This window comes from Podarcis melisellensis (assembly GCF_964234715.1).
Source record: "Podarcis melisellensis genome assembly, chromosome: 16".
Classification (NCBI taxonomy): Eukaryota; Metazoa; Chordata; class Lepidosauria; order Squamata; family Lacertidae; genus Podarcis; species Podarcis melisellensis.
Genome location: NC_138533.1, coordinates 15,839,603 through 15,857,559, shown reverse-complemented (window position 1 = coordinate 15,857,559; position 17,957 = coordinate 15,839,603). Strand labels below are relative to the sequence as shown.

General features: G+C 44.9%; 1 protein-coding gene and 1 long non-coding RNA gene across 6 annotated transcripts in view; both read left to right on the top strand.

Annotated features, from left to right (window-relative positions):
• The window catches only part of AHNAK (AHNAK nucleoprotein), a 54,902-nt gene extending 37,091 nt beyond the window's left edge, over positions 1 to 17,811 (top strand). For 2 of the 5 annotated variants that reach the window (XM_081892951.1, XM_081892952.1), the window contains one exon: positions 577 to 17,811. In XM_081892951.1, coding sequence (XP_081749077.1) covers positions 577 to 16,476 — 15,900 coding nt within the window. In that variant the 3' untranslated portion in view covers positions 16,477 to 17,811. The remainder of the gene's footprint in view (positions 1 to 576) is intronic. The other 3 variants (XM_081892954.1, XM_081892955.1, XM_081892953.1) reach the window with 3 other exon arrangements.
• The window catches only part of LOC309359471, a 155,847-nt gene that overhangs the window by 26,562 nt on the left and 111,328 nt on the right, over positions 1 to 17,957 (top strand). The gene's annotated exons all lie outside the window — the stretch shown is intronic.

Sequence of the window (17,957 nt, the reverse complement as noted above, 5' to 3'; positions counted from 1 at the left end):
TTTATTTTAAAGTTATGTTTTTTATTATGACTTTTTTGGTATTGGATCAGATTGTTATTAGGTGTGTGATCTTTGCTGTCTATTTTGCTGTTTCTTCAGCTTATAAACCGCCTTGTGTATGGTAATTTAAAAACCGGTATAAAAATTAAAAGTGAAATGAATATCCTCGCATTAGTTATTTGAAGCAGAACAAATTATTTCAGAGTTGATCATCCCATGTCTGGGCTGTATCACTTCAGGTTTTGTGGGTGAGGCCTTATGTTACTGGTTGGCACTACTAAATTATCTGCAAAATTATCAAAACAAATTATCAAGGAGAAAGGCAAGGCTACAATGTTGTTGATTTTGCTGATATCTTGCTTTCTATGTGCAGGAATTTAAATTTTTTATTTGGAAAAAAAGCCCTGCAGAGAAGTAAGGCCTCTTCAACTGTCTACAAGCGACATCCACTCTCTGTATGTGCATCAATCCATACTGCACTTGTGGATTTAGATGTGATAAACTGATAGGTGTAGATATCAGTATTTTATGTTTAGACTGCTGTTGACAGTAACAACTCATTCCTCTCTGTTCCAGAGCGGAGATGACGAAGAGTACAAACGGATTTACACCACAAAAATCAAGCCTCGCCTTAAATCGGAAGATGGCATGGAAGTTGAGCACACAGGAACCCAAAGCAGAACCATCACAGTCACTAAGAGAGTTACTGCTTACACCGTCGACGTCACAGGTCATGAGGGAGCCAAAGAGATTGACATCAGCAGCCCGGAGTTTAAAATCAAGATTCCGAAACATGAACTCACCCACATTTCCAAAGCCGAGATTGAAACAGAACCTGGGAAGACTGTCATCAAGATCCCACACGTTGACTTGTCAGGGAGAACAACAACCCAGATAACAGACTCCCACGCTGGGGTGAGAGGAAGACCTGACATTACGTATACCGGACCAACTATTGAGTCACCCTCTCAGAGGTTGGAGTTTGGTGTTCCTGGCATCCACATGGAACAGCCTAAGGTTGGGAAGAGTGACATTCGAATATCTGGGCCTCATGTCACAGGTGTAGATCTGAGAACCCAGACTGACTTTATACCAGGAGGCCAGGAAGCTGGTTTCCATGTTACAACACCGGAAGTGAATGGGAAAGGAGGTCGGGGTAAAATCCAAGGTGATGTGGGAGGGCTGCAAGCTGATTTATCATTGCCCCACCTCAAGGGTCCTTCAGTTGGTATTTCGGGACCCCAAATTCAAGGTGATCTGAAAGGTCCAAAAGTGGACATCCCCAGTGCCAGCGTCGAAGGCAACATCAAATCTCCAGATATCAACACTGGAAGCACAGGAAAGGTGGCGTTTCCTGCAATGAAAATGCCCAAATTTGGTATATCAGTTTCTGATGTTGAGGTTTCTCAGCTTGATGCAGGGGCTCCATCGGCTTCAATAAAAGGCCCAGAAGTATCCTTGAAAGGCTCCAAATGGGCCATGGGACAACCTGGAATCCCACAAGCACAGATGGATGTGGGCCTGAAAGGTGTGGACTTGAAGGGTGGCCTGAAGACCACCTCTCCAACATTGGAAGGCCCCAAGGTGGATATCAAAGGGCCTTCAGTGGATCTTGGGGCTCCAGATGTCAGTCTTGAAGGGGGTGAAGGAAAACTTAAAATACCCCACATGAAACTTCCTAAATTTTCTGCACCAGATCCTGCAGTGACTGTGACTGTTCCAAAAGGGGGACTTAACATCTCAGGACCTAAAGTGGATTTGCAAGCTCCTGACGTGACCCTTGAAACACACGTGAAAGGACCCAGATATGGCAAGCCTGAAATAGCTGGTCAGACACCCCAAATTTCTATGTCAGATGTTGACTTGAATCTCAGGGGCCCTAAAGGGAAAGGCGCCATGGACATTTCAGGGCCAAGGGTGGAAGGCCACTTAAAAGGGCCTGGAATGAATATTAAGGGTCCCAAACTAGATATTGAAACTGCCAATGTTGACCTGAAAGGTCCAAAAGTCTCAATGCCGTCCATGCAAACATCACCAGTAAAAGTCACTGTGCCAGATGTGGACTTGAATGTCCAAGGGCCAAACCTGAAGGGCGATGTGGCTGTTTCTGTGCCAAAGATAGAAGGCGGCCTCAAGGGGCCCCAGATGGATCTAAAAGGCCCCAAAGTGGACATAGCTGCACCTGACATTGGTATCAAAGGCCCTGGAGGACAACTGAAGGGTCCTCATGTCAAGATGCCTGAAATGCATGTTAAGGCTCCTCAAATTTCCATCCCAGACATTGACCTGAATATGAAAGGCCCCAAAGTCAAGGGAGGTGTCGATGTTTCCATTCCAAAAGTAGGAGGAGAATTAAAGGGCCCAGCTGTGGACATCACGGGCCCCACATTAGACATTGGAACACCAGATGTCGAACTTCACGGACCTGAACTCAAAATGCCAAAGATGAAATTGCCCAAGTTTGGCGTGAAAGGTGAAGTGCCTGATGTGGATGTCAGTCTTCCAAAGGGAAGTATTGATGTTTCAGCTCCAAATGTAGACATTGAAGCTCCCACCTTCAACATCAAAGGTCCTGGAGGACAACTGAAAGGTCCTCATGTCAAGATGCCAGAAATGCATGTTAAGACCCCCCAAATATCCATGCCAGACATTGACCTGAATCTGAAAGGCCCCAAGGTCAAGGGGGGCCCCCAAATATCCATGCCAGACATTGACCTGAATGTGAAAGGCCCCAAAATCAAGGGGGGTGTCGACGTTTCCATCCCAAAAGTGGAAGGAGAATTAAAGGGCCCAGCTGTGGACATCAAGGGCCCCAAATTGGACATTGGAACACCAGATGTCGAACTTCACGGACCTGAACTCAAAATGCCAAAGATGAAATTGCCCAAGTTTGGCGTGAAAGGTGAAATGCCTGATGTGGATGTCAGTCTTCCAAAGGGAAGCATCGATGTTTCAGCTCCAAATGTAGACATTGAAGCTCCCACCTTCAACATCAAAGGTCCTGGAGGACAGCTGAAGGGGCCTAATGTCAAGATGCCAGAAATGCATGTTAAGGCCCCTCAAATATCCATGCCAGACATTGACCTGAATCTGAAAGGCCCCAAAGTCAAGGGAGGTGTCGACGTTTCCATCCCAAAAGTGGAAGGAGAATTAAAGGGCCCAGCTATGGATATCAAAGGCCCCAAATTGGACATTGGAGCACCAGATGTCGAACTTCATGGACCTGAACTTAAAATGCCGAAGATGAAATTGCCCAAGTTTGGCGTGAAAGGTGAAGTGCCTGATGTGGACGTCAGTCTTCCAAAGGGAAGCATCGATGTTTCAGCTCCAAATGTAGACATTGAAGCTCCCACCTTCAACATCAAAGGACCTGGAGGACAACTGAAGGGCCCCCATGTCAAGATGCCAGAAATGCATGTTAAGACCCCCCAAATATCCATGCCAGACATTGACCTGAACTTGAAAGGCCCCAAAGTCAAAGAAGGTGTTGATGTTTCAATCCCAAAAGTAGAAGGAGAATTAAAGGGCCCAGCTGTTGACATCAAAGGCCCCAAATTGGACATTGGAACACCAGATGTCGAACTTCACGGACCTGAACTCAAAATGCCAAAAATGAAATTGCCTAAGTTTGGCGTGAAAGGTGAAGTGCCTGATGTAGACGTCAGTCTTCCAAAGGGAAGCATCGATGTTTCAGCTCCAGGTGTTGACATTGAAGCTCCCACCTTCAACATCAAAGGACCTGGAGGACAACTGAAAGGTCCTCATGTCAAGATGCCAGAAATGCATGTTAAGTCCCCCCAAATATCCATGCCAGACATTGACCTGAATCTGAAAGGCCCCAAAGTCAAGGGGGCCCCCCAAATATCCATGCCAGACATTGACCTGAATGTGAAAGGCCCCAAAGTCAAGGGGGGTGTCGACGTTTCCATCCCAAAAGTAGGAGAATTAAAGGGCCCTGCTGTTGACATCAAAGGCCCCAAATTGGACATTGGAACACCAGATGTCGAACTTCACGGACCTGAACTCAAAATGCCAAAGATGAAATTGCCCAAGTTTGGCGTGAAAGGTGAAATGCCTGATGTGGATGTCAGTCTACCAAAGGGAAGCATCGATGTTTCAGCTCCAAAGGTGGACATTGAAGCTCCTGGATTAGATATTGAAGGACCAGAAGGCAGAATAAAAGGTCCTAAATTCAAGATGCCTGAAATGCATATTAAAACTCCTCAGATCTCCATGCCGGACATTGATTTGAACTTGAAAGGGCCTAAAGTGAAAGGGGACTTTGATGTTTCTGTGCCGAAATTAGAAGGCGGCTTAAAAGGTCCTGCAATTGATATCAAGGGGCCCCAAGTAGACATTGATGTGCCCGATGTTGACCTTCATGGTCCTGAAGGAAAATTGAAGATGCCCAAAATGAAAATGCCCAAATTTGGAATGCCAGGTTTCAAAGGGGAAAGCCCTGGTGTGGATGTCAGTCTTCCAAAGGGTGACATTAGTATATCAGGTCCCAAAGTAGACGTTGAAGCTCCTGGACTGGACATTGAAGGACCCGAAGGCAAAATTAAAGGCCCCAAATTTAAGATGCCAGAGATGAACATTAAAGCACCCAAAATCTCCATGCCTGATGTGGATTTCAACCTCAAAGGCCCAAAACTGAAAGGAGATGTGGACGTTTCCCTACCAAAGGTTGAAGGTGATTTCAAGGGTCCAGAAATTGACATCAGAGGTCCCAAGCTGGATATTGATGCTCCAGACGTCGACCTCCATGGCCCAGAAGGAAAACTGAAAATGCCCAAATTCAAAATGCCCAAATTTGGAATGCCAAGCTTCAAAGCAGAAGGTCCAGAGGTGGATGTAAATCTTCCAAAAGCAGACGTTGAACTTTCTGCTCCCAAAGTAGACATCGAAGCACCAGCCTTGGACATTGAAGGCCCAGAAGGAAAACTGAAAGGGCCCAGGTTTAAGATGCCTGAACTGAATATCCATGCACCCAAGATATCAATGCCAGATGTGGATTTCAATCTGAAAGGGCCAAAACTGAAGGGAGATGTGGATATCTCTGGGCCAAAGGTAGAAGGTGACCTGAAAGGACCCAAGGTCAACATTGAGGGTCCTAACTTGGACGTTGATGTCCCAGATGTGGAACTGGAGGGTCCTGAAGGAAAAATCAAAGGTTCCAGATTCAAGATGCCAAAACTCAATATTAAATCTCCTAAAATTTCCATGCCAGATGTCGACTTGAATCTCAAGGCCCCCAAAATGAAGGGTGAAATGGATGTGTCTGTCCCAAAGATTGAGGGTGATATGAAAGGACCCAGTATTGACATCAAGGGCCCCAAACTTGATGTGGATATCCCAGATGTTGACATTGAAGGCCCAGATGCTAAAATTAAGATGCCCAAGATGAAGCTGCCCAAGTTTGGGGTGCCTGGCTTCAAAGGGGAAGGCCCTGATGTTGACGTGAGCCTCCCTAAAGCAGACATTGATGTTTCGGGACCAAAACTGAATGCTGATATGCCGAGCATAGACATCGAAGGTCCAGAGGGAAAACTGAAAGGTCCCAAGTTCAAAATGCCTGAAATGCATTTCAAGACACCCAAAATCTCCATGCCGGATATTGACTTAAACTTGAAAGGTCCCAGAGCAAGAGGGGAGATGGATGTAACTGTCCCAAATATTGAAGGCAATTTGAAAGGACCCCAAATGGATATCAAGGGCCCCAAAGTGGATATCGAAGCTCCAGATATTGACATTGAAGGCCCCGAAGGAAAATGGAAGAGTCCGAAGTTTAAGATGCCCGAAATGCACATCAAAGCTCCAAAAATCTCCATGCCAGATGTTGATTTGAATCTGAAAGGTCCCAAAATCAAGGGTGATGTGGATGTTTCAGTCCCCAAACTTGAAGGAGACTTGAAAGGCCCAGAATTTGATATCAAAGGACCCAAGCTGGATATTGACATGCCAGATGTTGATCTCCATGGGCCAGAGGGAAAGCTGAAGATGCCCAAATTCAAAATGCCCAAATTTGGAATGCCAGGCTTCAAAGGGGAAGGCCCAGATGTTGACGTGAGCCTCCCCAAAGCTGACATTGATGTTTCTGTTCCAAAAGTTGACATTGATGCTCCAAGCTTGGACATTGAAGGCCCAGAAGGAAAAGTGAAAGGGCCCAGATTTAAGATGCCTGACATGCACTTCAAAGCTCCAAAGATCTCTCTGCCAGATGTTGACTTGAACCTGAAAGGCCCTAAAGTGAAGGGAGAGTATGATGTTACAGTTCCAAAGCTGGAAGGTGACTTGAAAGGTCCAGACTTCAACATTAAGGGTCCTAAGCTAGACATAGATGCTCCTGATGTTGACATTGAAGGCCCTGAAGGAAAATGGAAGAGTCCGAAGTTTAAGATGCCCGAAATGCACATCAAGGCTCCAAAAATCTCCATGCCAGATGTTGATTTGAATCTGAAAGGTCCCAAAATCAAGGGTGATGTGGATGTTTCAGTCCCCAAACTTGAAGGAGACTTGAAAGGCCCAGAATTTGATATCAAAGGACCCAAATTGGACATTGACATGCCTGATGTTGATCTCCATGGACCTGAAGGCAAATTGAAGATGCCCAAATTCAAAATGCCCAAATTTGGAATGCCTGGATTCAAAGGAGAAGGCCCAGATGTTGACATGAGCCTCCCCAAAGCAGACATTGATGTTTCTGTTCCAAAAGTTGATGTTGATGCACCAAGCCTGGACATTGAAGGCCCAGAAGGAAAAGTGAAAGGGCCCAGATTTAAGATGCCTGACATGCACTTCAAAGCTCCAAAGATCTCCATGCCAGATGTTGACTTGAATCTGAAAGGCCCTAAACTGAAGGGAGATGTTGACATTTCGGTTCCAAAGCTGGAAGGTGACCTGAAAGGCCCAGATGTGGATATCAAGGGTCCCAAACTAGATGTTGAGCTTCCTGATGTTGAGCTTGAAGGTCCTGAAGGAAAACTCAGAGGTCCCAAGTTTAAGATGCCTGACATGCATTTTAAGACCCCCAAAATCTCCATGCCAGATTTTGACTTGAACTTGAAAGGTCCCAAAGTGAAGGGGGATGTGGATGTTTCAGTGCCGAAATTGGAAGGTGATCTGAAAGGCCCCAATATTGACATTAAAGGGCCAGGATTGGACATTGATGCTCCTGATGTTAACATTGAAGGTCCAGAAGGAAAGTGGAAGAGCCCCAAATTTAAGATGCCAGAAGTGCACATTAAGGCACCTAAGATCTCCATGCCTGACATTGATTTGAACCTAAGGGGTCCCAAAGTAAAAGGCGATCTGGATGTGTCTGTGCCAAAGTTGGAAGGGGACTTGAAAGGCCCGCAGGTGGATCTCAAAGGGCCCAAATTGGACATTGACGTTCCTGATGTTGACCTAGAAGGACCTGAAGGGAAGCTAAAGGGCCCCAAATTCAAAATGCCTGAAATGCATATCAAAGCTCCCAAAATCTCCATGCCAGATTTAGACCTGGGTTTGAAGGGACCCAAAGTGAAGGGGGATGTGGGTGTTTCAGTGCCAAAGTTGGAAGGTGATCTGAAAGGCCCTGATGTCAACATCAAAGGTCCTAAAGTTGGCGTAGATATTCCTGATGTTGAGATTGAAGGACCTGAAGGAAAACTCAAAGGGCCCAAATTTAAGATGCCAGAAATGCATTTTAATGTTCCTAAGATCTCCATGCCGGACATTGATTTGAACTGGAGGGGTCCCAAAATAAAAGGAGATGCTGATGTTTCTGTTCCTAAATTGGAGGGTGACTTGAAGGGCCCAAATGTTGACATCAAGGGTCCCAAACTAGATGTTGACATCCCTGATGTTGAGCTTGAAGGCCCTGAAGGAAAACTCAAAGGGCCCAAATTTAAGATGCCTGAAATGAACATCAAAGCACCCAAAATCTCCATGCCAGATTTTGACCTGAACCTGAAGGGTCCCAATCTGAAGGGGGATGTTGATGTTTCTTTGCCAAAGGTAGAGGGGGATTTGAAAGGACCAGATGTTGATATCAAAGGTCCCAAATTAGATATTGATGCTCCTGACTTCAGTATAGATGGTCCAGAGGGAAAAGTGAAAGGTCCCAAGTTCAAAATGCCTGACATGCACTTCAAAGCACCCAAAATCTCCATGCCAGATGTTGATTTCAATTTGAAAGGCCCTAAACTGAAGGGAGATGTTGATGTTTCAGTTCCAAAGCTGGAAGGTGACCTGAAAGGCCCAGATGTGGATATCAAAGGTCCCAAACTAGATGTTGACCTTCCTGATGTTGAGCTTGAGGGTCCTGAAGGAAAACTCAAAGGTCCCAAGTTTAAGATGCCTGATATGCATTTTAAGACCCCCAAAATCTCCATGCCAGATTTTGACCTGAACCTGAAGGGTCCCAATCTGAAGGGGGATGTGGATGTTTCAGTGCCAAAGTTGGAAGGTGATCTGAAGGGCCCTGAAATTGATATCAAAGGACCCAAACTTGACGTAGATGTTCCTGATGTTGAACTCGAAGGCCCAGATGGAAAATGGAAAAGCCCTAAATTCAAGATGCCTGAAATGAACATCAAAGCACCCAAAATCTCCATGCCTGATGTGGATTTCAACCTCAAAGGGCCCAAACTGAAAGGAGATGTGGATGTTTCCCTACCAAAGGTTGAAGGTGATTTGAAGGGTCCAGAAATTGACATCAAAGGTCCCAAGCTGGATATTGATGCTCCAGATGTTGACCTCCATGGACCAGAAGGAAAACTGAAAATGCCCAAATTTAAAATGCCCAAATTTGGAATGCCTGGCTTCAAGGGAGAAGGCCCTGAACTGGATGTAAATCTCCCAAAGGGAGACATTGATATATCTGCTCCCAAGATGGACATTGAAGGCCCTGAGTTAGATATTGAAGGTCCAGATGGTAAAATTAAAGGACCCAAGTTTAAGATGCCAGAAATGCACATCAAAGCACCAAAGCTTTCCATGCCAGATGTGGATCTTAATTTGAAGGGTCCAAAACTGAAAGGAGATGTGGATGTTTCTCTGCCAAAGGTCGAAGGTGGATTGAAAGGGCCTGACATTGACATCAAAGGCCCCAAATTGGACATTGAAGCACCAGATGTTGACTTGCACGGTCCGGAGGGCAAACTCAAAATGCCCAAGTTTAAAATGCCCAAATTTGGAATGTCTGGCTTCAAGGGAGAAGGCCCTTCCGTGGATGTGAGCTTACCTAAGGGAGAAGTGGATATATCTGGCCCCAGCCTAGACATTGAAACACCCGATTTGGAAATCGAAGGCCCTGAAGGAAAATTAAGGGGTCCCAAGTTTAAGAAGCCTGAAATTAATTTTAATGTTCCAAAGATCTCAATGCCAGACATTGACTTGAATTTGAAAGGTCCTAAATTAAAGGGAGACTTGGAAGGCGACATCAAAGGTCTTAATGTTGAATTGAAAGGACCTGAAGTTGACTTAGAAGCACCAAAAATAGATATTGAAGGGAAAGCAAAGAAATCAAGATTTAAGCTTCCAAAGTTCAGTTTTTCTGGTCCAAAGGTTCACACTCCAGAGGTTGACGTGAAGCTTAAGAAACCAGATGTTAATATCTCAGGGCCCAAAGTTGATGTCCAAGGCCCAGATGTTGATGTTCATGGAAAAGTGAAAGGCCCTAAATTTAAAATGCCTTCCCTGAATATTTCATCACCTAAAGTTTCAAAGCCTGATGTGGAATTGAATTTGAAAGGTCCTAAATTAAAAGGCGACCTTGATGTTTCTGCACCAAGCCTGGAAGGGGATTTGAAAGGTCCTGATATAGATATCAAAGGCCCCAAGTTGGACATTGATGTTCCAGATGTTGATCTCCATGGACCAGAAGGCAAACTCAAAATGCCCAAATTCAAAATGCCCAAATTTGGAATGCCAGGCTTCAAAGGGGAGGGTCCTGAGGTGGATATAAACCTCCCCAAAGCAGACATTGATGTATCAGGACCCAAAGTGGACATTGAAACTCCCGACTTGGATATAGAGGGCCCAGAGGGCAATATCAAAGGTCCCAAATTAAAGATGCCTGAAATGCATTTTAATGTGCCCAAGATTTCAATGCCGGACATAAATCTGAAAGGCCCTAAACTGAAGGGAGATGTTGATGTTTCGGTTCCAAAGCTGGAAGGCCCAGATGTGGATATCAAGGGTCCCAAACTAGATGTTGACCTTCCTGATGTTGAGCTTGAAGGTCCTGAAGGAAAACTCAAAGGTCCCAAGTTTAAGATGCCTGATATGCATTTTAAGACCCCCAAAATCTCCATGCCAGATTTTGACTTGAACTTGAAAGGTCCCAAAGTGAAGGGGGATGTTGATGTTTCGGTGCCGAAGTTGGAAGGTGATCTGAAGGGCCCTGAAATTGATATCAAAGGACCCAAACTTGATGTAGATGTTCCTGATGTTGAACTTGAAGGCCCAGATGTAAAGTGGAAAGGCCCTAAATTCAAAATGCCTGAAATGAATATCAAAGCACCCAAAATCTCCATGCCTGATGTGGATTTCAACCTCAAAGGCCCAAAACTGAAAGGAGATGTGGATGTTTCCCTACCAAAGGTTGAAGGTGATTTCAAAGGTCCAGAAATAGACATCAAAGGTCCCAAGCTGGATATTGATGCTCCAGATGTTGACCTCCATGGCCCAGAAGGAAAACTGAAAATGCCAAAATTCAAAATGCCCAAATTTGGAATGCCTGGCTTCAAGGCTGAGGGCCCAGATGTGGATGTGAGCCTCCCAAAAGCAGAGCTTGATGTTTCTCTTCCAAAAGTGGACATTGATGCACCAGGCCTGGACATCGAAGGCCCAGAAGGAAAAGTGAAAGGTCCCAAGTTTAAAATGCCTGACATGCACTTCAAAGCACCCAAAATCTCCATGCCAGATGTTGATTTCAATTTGAAAGGCCCTAAACTGAAGGGAGATGTTGATGTTTCAGTTCCAAAGCTGGAAGGTGACCTGAAAGGCCCAGATGTGGATATCCAGGGTCCCAAACTAGATGTTGACCTTCCTGATGTTGAGCTTGAAGGTCCTGAAGGAAAACTCAGAGGTCCCAAGTTTAAGATGCCTGACATGCACTTTAAGGCACCCAAAATCTCCATGCCAGATTTCGATCTAAATCTCAAAGGGCCGAAAGTGAAGGGTGACGTGGATGTGTCTGTACCGAAGTTGGAAGGTGATCTGAAGGGGCCTGAAATTGATATCAAAGGGCCGAAATTAGACGTAGATGTTCCTGATGTTGAACTTGAAGGCCCAGAAGGAAAATGGAAAAGTCCTAAATTCAAGATGCCTGAAATGAACATCAAAGCACCCAAAATCTCCATGCCTGATGTGGATTTCAACCTCAAAGGCCCCAAACTGAAAGGAGATGTGGACGTTTCCCTGCCAAAGGTTGAAGGTGATTTCAAAGGTCCAGAAATAGACATCAAAGGTCCCAAGCTGGATATTGATGCTCCAGATGTTGACCTCCATGGCCCAGAAGGAAAACTGAAAATGCCAAAATTCAAAATGCCAAAATTTGGAATGCCAAGCTTCAAGGCAGAGGGCCCAGATGTAGACGTGAGCCTCCCAAAAGCAGACCTTGATGTTTCTCTTCCGAAAGTGGACATTGATGCACCAAGCCTGGACATTGAAGGCCCAGAAGGAAAAGTGAAAGGTCCCAAGTTTAAAATGCCTGACATGCACTTCAAAGCACCCAAAATCTCCATGCCAGATGTTGATTTCAATTTGAAAGGCCCTAAACTGAAGGGAGATGTTGATGTTTCGGTTCCAAAGCTGGAAGGTGACCTGAAAGGCCCAGATGTGGATATCAAGGGTCCCAAACTAGATGTTGACCTTCCTGATGTTGAGCTTGAAGGTCCTGAAGGAAAACTCAAAGGTCCCAAGTTTAAGATGCCTGATATGCATTTTAAGACCCCCAAAATCTCCATGCCAGATTTTGACTTGAACCTGAAAGGTCCCAAAGTGAAGGGTGACGTGGATGTGTCTGTACCGAAGTTGGAAGGTGATCTGAAGGGCCCTGAAATTGATATCAAAGGACCCAAACTTGACGTAGATGTTCCTGATGTTGAACTTGAAGGCCCAGATGGAAAATGGAAAAGCCCTAAATTCAAGATGCCTGAAATGAACATCAAAGCACCCAAAATCTCCATGCCTGATGTGGATTTCAACCTCAAAGGCCCAAAACTGAAAGGAGATGTGGATGTTTCCCTACCAAAGGTTGAAGGTGATTTGAAGGGTCCAGAAATAGACATCAAAGGTCCCAAGCTGGATATTGATGCTCCAGATGTTGACCTCCATGGCCCAGAAGGAAAACTAAAAATGCCAAAATTCAAAATGCCAAAATTTGGAATGCCTAGCTTCAAGGCAGAGGGCCCAGATGTGGACGTGAGCCTCCCAAAAGCAGACCTTGATGTTTCTCTTCCAAAGGTGGACATTGATGCACCAAGCCTGGACATCGAAGGCCCAGAAGGAAAAGTGAAAGGTCCCAAGTTTAAAATGCCTGACATGCACTTCAAAGCACCCAAAATCTCCATGCCAGATGTTGATTTCAATTTGAAAGGCCCTAAACTGAAGGGAGATGTTGATGTTTCAGTTCCAAAGCTGGAAGGTGACCTGAAAGGCCCAGATGTGGATATCCAGGGTCCCAAACTAGATGTTGACCTTCCTGATGTTGAGCTTGAAGGTCCTGAAGGAAAACTCAGAGGTCCCAAGTTTAGGATGCCTGACATGCATTTTAAGACCCCCAAAATCTCCATGCCAGATTTCGATCTAAATCTCAAAGGGCCGAAAGTGAAGGGTGACGTGGATGTGTCTGTACCGAAGTTGGAAGGTGATCTGAAGGGGCCTGAAATTGATATCAAAGGGCCAAAATTAGACGTAGATGTTCCTGATGTTGAACTCGAAGGCCCAGAAGGAAAATGGAAAAGTCCTAAATTCAAGATGCCGGACATGCATTTCAAGGCACCTAAAATCTCCATGCCAGACATGAATCTAAACTTGAAAGGGCCTAAACTTAAAGGTGATGTGGATGTTTCCGTTCCAGAATTTGAAGGGGATCTAAGAGGACCTGAAATAGATATCAAAGGTCCTAAGATAGATGCTCCTGACATTGACATTGAGGGACCTGATGGAAAACTGAAAGGACCTAAATTTAAGATGCCTGAAATGAACATCAAAGCACCAAAATTATCCATGCCAGATGTTGACCTCAACTTGAAGGGCCCAAAACTGAAGGGAGATGTGGATGTATCTCTTCCCAAGATTGGAGGTGATTTGAAAGCACCAGATGTGGATATACATGGCCCTAAACTAGATGTTTCTGTTCCTGATGTTGAGCTTGAATGCCCTGAAGGAAAACTCAAAGGTCCCAAGTTTAAGATGCCTGATATGCATTTTAAGACCCCCAAAATCTCCATGCCAGATTTTGACTTGAACTTGAAAGGTCCCAAAGTGAAGGGGGATGTGGATGTTTCGGTGCCGAAGTTGGAAGGTGATCTGAAGGGCCCCGAAATTGATATCAAAGGACCCAAACTTGACGTAGATGTTCCTGATGTTGAACTTGAAGGCCCAGAAGGAAAATGGAAAAGCCCTAAATTCAAGATGCCTGAAATGAACATCAAAGGACCTAAAATCTCCATGCCTGATGTGGATTTCAACCTCAAAGGCCCCAAACTGAAAGGAGATGTGGACGTTTCCCTACCAAAGGTTGAAGGTGATTTCAAGGGTCCAGAAATTGACATCAAAGGCCCTCAATTGGACATTGATGCTCCCAATGTTGATATTCATGGTCCAGACGGAAAGGTGAAATTCCCCAAGATGAAGCTGCCCAAATTTGGCATGCCTGAGTTCAAAGGGGAAGGACCTCATATCGATGTAAATGTACCCAAGGGTGAATTGGAATTATCAGGCCCCAGCTTGAACATAGAAGGACCAGAAGGAAAACTGAAGGGTCCCAAAATCAAGACACCTCAAATATCCATGCCAGAGATTGACTTAAATCTGAAAGGACCTAAAATGAAGGGTGATGTTGATGTCGCTCTTCCCAAGGTTGAAGGCAGCTTAAAAGGTCCAGGAATTGATATTCAAGGGCCAGGAATTGAAGCTAAGGGCCCTGAGATTGACTTGGAGTGTCCAGATGTAAACCTTGAAGGGCCAGAGGGAAATGTTAAACTCCCTAAATTTAAAATGCCAAAGTTTGGATTTGGAGCAAAAAGCCCCAAGGCAGACATCTCCCTCCCAGAAGGCGAGCTGAATGTTGAATCGCCTGACATCTCCATTTCTGGAAAAGGGAAGAAAAGCAAATTCAAAATGCCTAAAATCCACATGAGCGGGCCTAAAGTCAAAGGCAAGAAGGCTGGCTTTGCCGTGAGTGGAGATATGGATGCAAGCATGAAATCGCCAGATTTGGAAGGAAGCATTTCTGTCCCTGAAGCATCCCTGAAAGGAGACATGAACATCAAGTCACCCAAAGGAAAGAAGTCTATGTTTGGGAAACTCTCTTTTCCTGACGTCGAGTTTGATATCAAATCACCTATGTTCAAGGCTGATGCTTCTTTGCCAAAGGTGGAAGGCGAAATCAAGTCACCAGGAATAGATGTCTCATCACCATCTCTGAAATCTCCAGATCTTGACATCACAGTTCCCAGCGGAAGTGCCAGCCTCCCCGATGTCAATATTGGAGGTCCTGACATCCATCTCAAGAAGCCAAAGTTCAAATTCTCAGGTGGAAATGTCGATCTGGCTGGTCCCAAACTGGAAGGAGACCTTCGAGGCCCTAGTGTTGATGCCAACCTCAGTGCGCCTGACATCAGCCTGAAAGGTCCATCAGTGAACCTGCCATCCATGGGTGTTTCTGCTCCTTCCATGTCAGCCCCTGACATTAACTTGAAAGGACCAAAGCTGAAAGGTGATATTGACCTTCCCCAGATGGAAGGACAAGGCCTAGAAGGGAAATTGAAAATGCCAAAATTTGGCTTGCCAAAGATCGGGAAGCCAGGTGTGAAAGTGGAGGGGCCCGAGGTGGACCTTCAAGGAAAACTGCCCTCAGCAAGTGTTGATGTTTCGGCCCCAAGCATCGGAGGAAGTATGACCGCTCCTGCAGTGGATGTAAGCTTGAAAGGACCAAAATTTGGAGGAGACGTGGGCCTTTCTGGTGACATTAAAGGTCCAAAGATCGGATTTGGCACACCAGATGTTGACGTCAGTGGTTTTGAAGGAAAGCTTAAAATGCCAAAGGCCCCAGGCCTAGATGTCAATGTGAGTGCTCCAGACCTGGACGTGAAAGCGCCAACAGTAAAAATGGCCTCTGGAGGAGGCATTTCAGCGCCTGACTTTGATGTGAATCTGAAAGGACCAAAGATCAAAGGAGACTTCGGCATTTCTGGCGGCATTACATCTCCCCAGGTGGCTGTCGAGGCACCTGATGTTAACGTGGAAGGCTCTGGAGTTGGAATTAAGATTCCCTGCATGAAGCTGCCCCAGTTTGGCATCGCCAGTGAAGGAGGAAGTATTTCAGGACCACAGATCAAAGGGCCTGAAGTAGATCTCAAAGGACATGACATTTCTGCCCCAGGCTTTGACTTGAATGTGAAAGGACCAAGTTTGAAAGGTGACGTTAACGTATCTGGTGGCATGAAAGGTCAACAGATCGGCGTGGGGGCACCAGGTGTGAAGATTTCTGGCATGGGCTTGGACGCTGGCGCTCCTGATGTCAGCTTGAGAGGACCTTCGCTCAATGTGTCAGCTCCCAAAGTTTCTGGGCCAGAGCTAAACATGGGCATGCAGGGGTCTGGAGGCCTTCAGTTTTCTGGACCAAAGGCAGGGGTTGATCTCAAAGGTCCCAAATTAGAGGTCAAAGGTCCTTCTGTTGGGGTGAATGTTCCACACGGCCATTTAGAAAGCCCATCTGGACAAGTGTCGTTCCCCAGAATGAAAATGCCAAAATTTGTGGTTGCGGGGCAAGAGCTAACAGGAAGGGAGGTTGGAGTTGATGTTGAGTTCCCCCAGGCGCCAGAGGCAAGTTTCCATGCCGGGGCAGTGAATGTTGAACTGGAAGAGCCTGATATTAAGCTTAAGAAATCTAAAATCAAAATGCCAAAGTTCCCTTTCTCAAAATCTAAGGTCAAAGGCAGCGTTGGCTCCCCAGAGATCTCGGTGTCTGCCTCAGGGTGCGAAGGGGAGTTACAGGCCAGCCTGGGTTCCTTGGAGGGCGATGTGGAAGTGGAAGGGTCTGCTTCTCCGAAAGGGAAGTTCTCCTTCTTTAAGGGCAAAAAGTCCCGGCACCGGTCGTCGTCTTTCAGCGACGAGCATTCCTCGCATTCGACGCCAACAGGCACACTGGAGCATGACAAAGGCAAACAGGCCAAGCTGAAATTTGGTACGTTTGGGGGGATAGGGGCAAAAACTAAAGGTTCTTATGAGGTATCAGGAAGTGATGACGAAATGAAATGAGTGAAGTGGGGGGGTTCTCGTGTACATATTGTCTCTGTGTGTATATATCTTATCTATCTCCCTTATATGTGTGTATATACAAATTTCCTAGCTTGAAATGCTCAGCAATAAAAACAGGGTGCCCAGTGAAATGGTAGGCCTTAACTGAGAAATAACCGTGTTTTTACTGTGGTCAGGGAGTCGTCCCAACATGATTATCTCTTCCATAGATTATATGTATAAAAATCTCACAGAAACTGATACAGCGGCTTTTTTTTTTTTTTGCAAAGTTCTTAAAGCAGTGATATGGCAGGTAAACTTGCATCCCAGAATGCATTGCCGTGCTTCCCACAATGCACTGTGGCTGTAATAACGGTTAAGTAGTGCCAGTTTTTTTTTTAAAAAGCGGCAACACAACATAACACAGAATGCTGCTTGGTGAATCAGCTGTATCAGTTTGAATTAAACAGTATCATTTGTGCCATGGGTAATAATCCCGATTGTGTGATGGGCACTTCTTCCGGCTACCAATTTGAAAAGAGGTAGAACCTGGATTTATGTGATATTTAAAGCTGTGCCATTAGGAAGGCGGGGTGTACAGTTCCTCAGATGTATTTTGGAAGTTTTCTCTTGTGTTTTAGGGTTGGGGGTTTGCGCTTCGTACGCTGAGAGCTTTACGTTTACTTAAGCAAGCTTTTAAAAACATATAAATATATATATACTTTTCGACTTGCTAAATATATTCAGTGTTGATCTATGGCAATTGCTTTCCATTTCAATGGCTCCCCTCCCCCTCCTGCTTTTATCTGTGGAAGGGGGCAGCTAAAAATTTTCTATTGTTTAAAAATTGGATGTGTTAAAAGAAAAAGGAAAAAAAAACTCTGTAAAAATATATAGATGCAACTGAGATGTGTCAAATTTGGGGCCTCACAAACAGTCTTACATTGCTACAGAAAGGTCAGGTTTTCTGTATTCATTTGATACAGGACAGATGTAATAAAACACCCATGGTATAATTTTCCATTTTTGTCTGGTTAAAAAAGTCACGATAAAATAAATTAACCAAAGATTTTGTGTACATTCTGACACCATCTTAGTCATCTCTATATATTTGTTATTTTTGTATAATGAAATGAAAGTTTTCTGAGATGTGGAGCAAAATTCTTCAAGGCCTTCTATATTCCCTCCCAACTTTACAGATGCTATTTGTTATCTACTTCATCTTTTTGTTTAACAAATGTATCTCGATTTTAAAACAAAACAGTAAAAGGAAAATCTTTTCAGCACTTTAAAAGCAAATTAATTGAGAATAACTGATATTGTAAAATGGAAATAAAGTGTTTATTAACCTTTTGACCTCCTGAACCTTTTATTCCCCAGTATCCCAGCTGCTGCACTCTTCTTTTTCAGGAGAAGCTAATAACCCCTTTCACCTCGCCACATTTCCAAGCAACACATAGGTGTGAACCCAGACTAAAAGCCACCCCAACCTTCCATCATTG